The following is an 8346-nucleotide window of genomic DNA, read 5'->3' as shown; positions in this document are numbered from 1 at the left end:
TTAGAAATAAAGATCTATAGAGATAGATATGAAAGGTTGCTTATATTGATTAAATCCACATACCTAAATAAGATGGTAAAATAGTTTAGCATGAAAGAATTCAAAAGATGATGCTTGTCTATTTCGTATAAGATGCGTCTCATCAAGGATATGTTTTCTAAAACACAAATTAAGAGAGATATAATTCCATATACTTTGGATATAAGATCCATAATATATGCAATGTTATGTACAAGACCAGCTGTATCTTATGCTTTGAGTATAACAAGTAAATACCAATATAATCTAGATGAAAAATCATTAAAAGATAGTTAAAAATACTTTTAAGTACTTGAGAAGGACTAAAAATGTTTTTCTGGTGCATGGAGAAGATGAACTAGTAGTTTATAGTTATTTGACTACTAATTTTGAATAAGATATTGAAAATAAAAATTCTAGGGTAGTCATATTTTAATATAAATAATGGTGTTGAGTTGGAAAAGTTATAAATAAAAGACCAAATAGATTATACAACTAAAGTTGGGTACACCTTTATGTTTGAGGAGGGAAAATGTTGTTTAGATAAAGAAGTTCACCATTGAACTAGGTATGGTTCCAAACATTATTGATGTAGTAGCCTTATACTTGATAACAATGGAGTCGTTACAGAAGCACATGAACCAAATTCTTATCGATGATATAAAAATATACTTAGACAATTCTATTTTATTAGAAAGTCATAGAAATAAAAGATGTAAAGATAAAATAAATACATATTGAAAAGAATCTAATAGATCCTTTTATTAAGCCATTTTCCCGGTAAAAACATTATCATCAAGTAGAGTAATATGATATTTGATAAATGAGTGATTGACTTTAATGCATGTGGGAGATTGTTAGTGTATATACTTTGTATCCAATTGGTTAATTACACGCGGAAATGACTATGTTTATGTAAATATATTTAATTTATTAATAAAAAAATATTTATTTTTAATATTCATCGGATATTTGATTAATGAATCTAATATTTAATTAACGAGTCTAGAGTAAAGATAAACTTTGTGAGATAAAAATGTTTTGCAAAGGAAATTATAAAGTTAGTATAATTTATATGAGATTCATATTGCATCAAAGTATTATTACTAAATGTTCTTAGTCAATGCTCTATTAAGACTTAACATTAATTAGAGTTGTTAAAACTGATACATATTATATTTTTTTTCATTAATGAAAAAAAATAATTGTTCTAATAAGTTGAGATATAAGGGATAACTAGAACTAATATGTAAGTGCTTGTCATATAATATATACAACAAACTAACATGAATGGGAATTTTATAAAGAGAAATCACATGTGTCTATGGAAAAGTTTACATGATAATTGTGTAAGTGACCTTTATATTTGAGACCACTGAGTTATCTTAAATAAGAAGTGTTATGCTTTGATTTTACTACACATTGTTCTAATTAAAGGTAACAAATGAGCAAATATTAAGTATAACAAGAACTATATGAAGGTATTTAATCAATTAAGAGATGACTCATCACCCTAGGTGAATTAGAAAAAAATATTCTATATGTTCTCAAATATGATTGATTGTAAATCTTTATGTAAGGTGGAATGAGGTTTGAAAATAGTTTTAAATCTTATTCAAAGAATCAATGACTATAGTGTTGAGAACAAATACGATTTAACAAAGTAGACACATTTTATGTTAAAACATTGTTAATGAAATAATAATAATTACACTGAGAAATTGACCATTGAAAAGTTAAGTCAAGTCACATATGACTTTTCTAAAATTAAGAGGGATCATTATAGGATGGTAGACATTATATTTGATAGTTAAATATAAATCAATTAATTATTAAATTGATAATAAATTAATTAATTTAATTTATAATTATGATTTATATTTGGACCAACTTGTTAGAGAACCTAATGAGTCACACATATATGAACCATTGATCAAAAATTAAAATGAAATGATTAATCAAGTGTGACTTGGTTATAAATAAGTTCTAAAAATTAAGAACTATAATGTAATTTATACAGGAAATTACAATTATATAAAAATTAAGTAAGGACTTGATTAGGTATATTTCTAAAATTATCTTAAAATGATATATGTAATATTATTCAGGAGGTAAATTTATATTTATCATTTATAGGGTTTTCAAGTTTTTCTATAAATAGAATGTTATGCCTCTTATTTTCCATGTAATAAATTGTATGGAACAAAATACTTGAAAAACACAAAAGAAAAGAGCTAATACTCAAAGACATAATAATCTCTATCTCCTAAAACGGTTTAAGAGTTTTTTGTTGGTGGTTCATATGGATTACTATTAAAAACTAGATACTTGAAAGACTTATGGGGTACAATAACCTCACTTTGAAGTAATTATTCAAACACAAAAGAAATATATGATATTCAAGTAATCTTCTTATACAATCTAAATAATTCTAGATCGGTATAATGGGATCCTTGAGGCTCTTAAATTGTGTTTTAGATTATCATTTTCACTACGTGTATGCATTTCAAAAAACTCAAAACTCTATACTCTACAATATGCTCTGGGAGAAGATTATTGTTTCAAACATCTAATCATTGTATTAGTAATAGTTTATACTCTTCTTGTAATTATAATTGAATATTTTTTTATTAAAATAATCAAAATATCTTTAAATCAATTTTTGCATATCACTAACATGTTTTTCGTCATTGAAATCTAAATCAATGTATGCCATTGATATACCAAGTCTTAATTAAAGGGTTTGTAAAAAAATTCTAATAAAGTCAAATCACTTTTCAATAATACTATTAAAACTAAATTAAACCAAACCAAATGATCTATGTCTTGAGAGAGTTGTACAAGCATTATAATAAAACAATTCATTTTTCAACAATATTATTAAAACCAAACCAAACCTTTAGTGTGATTACAAATGAAGTGATTTGTACATGTTACTAGTTCGATTTGATGTCAAAGACTGAATATACAAAATATTTTATTAGATTGAATAAGAAATAGTAAAACTTGGTTGGCTTGATTAGTTAGGTCATCAACTTGTTAAGATTTTTTTTTTTAAACGAGAAAATTATAATTTGTTGGGTTTGAATTTAACATCTTCACTCTTTCTTTTTTTTTTTTTAATTATGTAATTATCATTTCTCTATTCTTTTCCATTTTACATGTGTAATAAAAAATGCATTATAGTATAGTACTTAGCCTAGCGGTGGAAGGAGCTTGTTTCTTTTCCACTGCCATGGATTCGAGCCCTGACGTGCACGTCTGTCACTCCTGTAGTGCCTTACATGTCTACTGGGTTTGCAGGATATTCAGTGGGCCGTGGGGATTAATCGTGGTGCACGCAAACTGGCCTGGACACGTAGTAAATAAAAAAAAATGTATTATAGTATAATGACAAATAAATCCGGTAATTGAAATAATAATCTAATAACTTGATCGATGAGCTACTATTTGAATTACATTTAGTTTTTATGTTGTTTCTATTTTTAGTGATGGGACTAATCACTAAAAGTAAAAAACACAGGAGCAGAAGCATGAATTTATTGTTTTTACTGAATGATTATATCTCACAGCAAATACAAAAACAAAAACAAACATACCCTCACATTCGAGGCCATGATCATCAATGACAAGCTTAGACGCCATATTAAACTGAAAGACTAAACCATTGAATTATTAGCATCCATCCGGCCACTCTTTTAAAATTTCTCTCTCTTTGTGTGCACCTTCACGCTCTTGAATACTGTTTTGTGCCTGTCAACGCCATGTCGTGTGAGAGAACCTATTTTTATTTGGACCATAATGAAAAGGGCATAACCAATAAGGTGAAAGTGGGTGATATCGTCGTTATTTCCAAGTAATTAAGGCAGTAGGTGAAGCCGCGAAGGGACATTCTCCTCTCATATCTCTTAAATAATTTCCATGTTAATCAGTTGGTTATTTCTGTCGGTCCATCCTCAACCTTGAAAAAATGCCCTTGACTCTGGATAATTAAAATTTCCAAAGTCCTTGGATTCCATAGATACCTGCCCATTTGACATGGGCATTGAATGTTCCTTTTTAAGCTTCTTGCCACACTGTTTTTGTTCCTTTTGTTTTTGTTTTTTTTTTGAGAAATTAGTTCCTCGTTAAATTGCTGGCGTTGTGCTGGAATATGTGGATCATGTCTACGAAAAATGCTTGGTACTGTTTCAACAGTTTTAATTTCAGATCTGGTTTACTTTATGTTTTTCTTTTTCCAAAATTCGATACGCGGATTATTTATTGCAAGTGTATCAAGCCCATCAGAGAATTTTGAAGAATCCCAGCAGCATAAGTGGTTAGTATTAATAAAAACTGGTATTAATGGCATAAAAAATATGCCTGAATCTTGCAGGGTGAACTAACCCTAATGGTTAAGGACGTGTATATAGTCAAGTTATACGGTGTTAACTTCTGCCTGAGATTCATCCCATATACGGTGATATACAAAGATCCCTCGGTGAAAGGAAAAGGAAATAATAGCCCACGCCATTAGAATCTCGATTATGAACCATGAGAAATCTAACGATTTATTTGATTCTCTATTAGACAATATTCTCCTGTCTTATGGGGGTTGGATGTTTGATTTGATTGATTAATTAATTACTCAGTACTACGAACACAGCAATAAAACCACCAAAATTATTGTACTATTAAATTTTGAAACGAAGTTCAATTTCATTCCAAAAGAGGAGTTCCTCGAGTTACAGGTTACAACCATGTTTGAGATGCCTCCTTTTGCTATACAAAGTATGCCCACATTAGCCAAATCTGTACTAGACGAAAGATTTACTTTGATTTGTCCTAGTAGCCACCTGCCTCCATGGATTATCTGACATTAAATCTTGCAGGTTAAAGCAAGCCTGGATTCTGCTGTTGAGCCCATGTATTTGATCCTATGCAGCAGTGGAAGAAGGATATGACGAGACACAATTAGCTGCCACTGCCAGCCTCTAAAATGCTACGGAGTGAGGGTTGCCATGCTCTTGATCTGGCTATGGCAGCAGAGTTAGCTGATGTTGTTGCCCTTGGTCTGTTTCTTTCTTTTTTAATGGTCACCTAAGATGTACTGGAAAATTAGTTTTCATGCATCCAAAATAATTAAGAGACTGATGAAAACATCAAGCAAGACTAGAAGGTAAGTCCTTAATCATGAAGGATGTGTGTGAATCATTCTTAACAAAGAAAAAATGGTTCTAGTTTTAACTAGTCATGTTAATCTGAAGAAATATGCAAAGGGAGTCACCTGATTTTTCTTCTCTTGTTCAGATCTTCTTGCTTTTGTATCCACTCCTGATCCCTGCATCTCTTTCACCCTCTCGGGTTTCTCTTCTGATTCTGGATCGTTTTTCTTCAGCTTTGCTTGTTTCTTTGCCCATAACCCTTTCATAACCTCTGGAAGAAAACAAAACCCCAAAAAGAAAATAAGACTACATAATTTCAAAAACTGAGAGAGAGGGAGAGAGAGAGAGAGATCCTTCTTTCGAAAATTAAGCAAGCAAACTATATAGACTATAAATATGACAAACCTTGAGTGGTGACGAGTCTATAAACATGGCCAAGAACAAGAGTATCAGTAGGCCTGAGAAGCTTAATCCTCGTTACTCTCAGAGAATTATTGTTAGCGGTGCCGTTGTTGGGACATTCCCCATTGTTATTGTTTGGATCATACAAGGTGGTGGAGAGAAGAAGAGCAACGTAGTGACCAGGGTTCGTCTTCATGACCTCACTAGCACTCACAGGCCAATAAAAGTTTTCTATCTTCCCATTTGGATGTTGAATCACTAGAGTTGCAGCGTCAATGGCTTGACAATTCCCCATCTCTCTCTCTCTCTCACTCTCACCTCACTCTCTCTGTCAAAGAAGGTGTCTTGAAGAAGAAAAGGAGGAAAGATGAAGAGGGGCGACGAGGGGAGTGGAAATTTAAATAGGTGGCTTTATGCCTTGGCTTTTTCCTATTCTATGGTCCGTAATAGTTCTGGGGGCTACACCTAGTCGCAATGCGTTACATCAAGGTAATTATGGTATTGTTTGATTGTTTTGAAAAATATTTTTATTTTTATTTAAATTTTATTTTTTAAATTGATTTTTTTATATTTTTATTGTATTATTACATGAAATCAAAAATAAACATGAAATCAAAAATAAATTTTAAAAAATAAAATAATATTATTTTGATATATTTTAAATAAAAATATTATAAAAAATAATTATTACTATAATATTAAAGAGATTACAATGGTTTAGTGTCTAGTTTATTAATAATATTTTTAAAAAATATTTATTTAAATATTATTAAAATAATAAAAAAAAAGATCGATATGTATTTTTTCTAGTAGAGAAAGAAAAAAAACAATTATTAATAATAAATTATTTATTAATTTCTAGCACACATACACGTCATCTCAAGATAAAAAATGGCTATATCGTTTTGATGCATATAGAACATAAGTCAACAACTTCTTATAATAAAGGATTAAAAATTCAATATCAAAATATCAAAACATCACTCTTAACCCTTTAAATTATAAATAAATTTATATGAAATAATAAAAATACCCTAAAATACAAACCTTATTATTTTTTTAATCTTTTCTAAGAGCAAAGACATATTTTAATTATAGCCTAATAATATTAGGAAAAAACCAAAAAAATTCTTGATGAACTGCTCTTAATTTTTTACCTTAAAAATAAAAAAATATTTTTATTATTTTAATATTTATGAAAATATAGAAATAATATTGGTCAGCAATTCTAGTTTTGGTCAACTTTGCGAAGGTAAAAATATAAATTTAATTTGCTAAAAATAAAAATATCCCCCAAATTTATTTTTTTTCCATCCAATGGTGAAATGAAAAATATTATTATATCAATTCATAGAAAAATATATCTAGTGCAACGATTAAAAAAAAACCACATATTATATATTTTTGTTAAATAATTCAGGGAGAAGTTGATAGAGCCCCTAAATTAGAGGGGATGTTTAATAGTTTAACTAAGCATGATTTGATAAATTTTTCTCACATGGAACGACGTGGTGAGGCGTGATTGGCTTACACCAAACCGCCACAATTGAAAACCAAATCAACTGTAGTAATGAAGAGACAAAGGGAAGTTGGCCCAGCGGTGATTTTCAATCCCTGAAGACAAATACATTACGTGCTTAGGTCCCCTTCCAAACCAACAAATATCACTAGTAAAATAAAAATAAAAATAAAAAAAATTAGGAGGATGTTTGATAAGGTAGTAATAATTATTTTTTAAAATATTTTTTATTTTTTAAAATTATTTTTTATATTAATTTATCGAAATAATATAAAATATTGATTTAAAATAAATATTTTTAACAACCTTTTTAACATGTAAAGTGATCACTTCCAGTAAAATTTTAGTTGTTGTTATTTTTTAAAATATTTATTATTTAAAAATATATTAAAATAATTTTTTATTTTTTAAAAATTATTCTAGTCAGTTTTATTGATTGCTTGTTTTTTTCACTGTGCTGTGTGGAGGGTGAAGTTATGGGTGAGTTGAAAACGGAGACATGGCCTGCAGATATGCCGTACCATGAGATCCGTTTTGTCACACTTTTAAACAAACAAACCAGGTGTGACTTTGATGTGCACTGACCCAACGTCACTTGATTATCTAACATTACATGTTTTCAGCTGTGAAGTTAAGCTTTACCTACGCTGTTCTTCGACCGTTACAAAAGTATTAGTGGACTTGTGTTTCTTTGTCAACATAAAACTGATCAATCCCCCACACCTTTCTTGTCTCTTTTTTCCTAATCGCAATCCTCCACCCCTTCCTCTGCCACGTGAGTTACACGGCCAATAATGGCCAACAGCCAATTTGGAATTGAAGTCCGATCGCTTACGAAATTAAATTAAATTCCATGTATGAGTCGATAACTTATTATAATTATTATATTTAAAATAAAATATTAAATTATATTATTGAATTTAATTATGCTGTTTGAAATACCTATAAAATTAATAATTTTATTTTTTTTACTTTCACTTCAAAATTACATAATATATTTTATAAACAAAACATCACACTGAACTCATTCATATTAGTTATAGAGTTTATTTAGAGTGTAGTTATAGTTATTTTTTAAATAATTTTTTATATTAAAATATATAATGATATTTTTTTATTTTTAAAAAATATTTTTGAAATCAGCATATTAAAATAATTTAAAAATATTAAAAATAAATAAATAAGTTTTAAATTTTAAAATTTTAAAAAATATTTTTAAAATATAAAAACAATTATATACTAAACTTATATTCAAAAAAATTA

The 8346-nt window shown here is 28.7% G+C and overlaps 1 protein-coding gene across 1 annotated transcript; it reads right to left on the bottom strand.

The window, feature by feature from the left end:
* Positions 1–4686: 4686 nt before the first annotated feature.
* On the bottom strand, positions 4687–5960 carry LOC105128582 (uncharacterized). The gene is made up of 3 exons (XM_011030305.1): positions 5568–5960; positions 5285–5433; positions 4687–5097 (listed from the first exon to the last, which is right to left on the bottom strand). The coding sequence occupies exons 1-3, from the start codon at positions 5857–5859 to the stop codon at positions 4972–4974; spliced, it is 567 nt and encodes a 188-aa protein (XP_011028607.1). The 5' UTR covers positions 5860–5960; the 3' UTR covers positions 4687–4971.
* Between the last annotated feature and the right edge of the window lie 2386 nt (positions 5961–8346).

This window comes from Populus euphratica, unplaced genomic scaffold, assembly GCF_000495115.2.
Source record: "Populus euphratica unplaced genomic scaffold, PopEup_1.0 scaffold111.1, whole genome shotgun sequence".
NCBI lineage: Eukaryota > Viridiplantae > Streptophyta > Magnoliopsida > Malpighiales > Salicaceae > Populus > Populus euphratica.
This window is presented reverse-complemented; position numbering and strand designations above follow the sequence as displayed.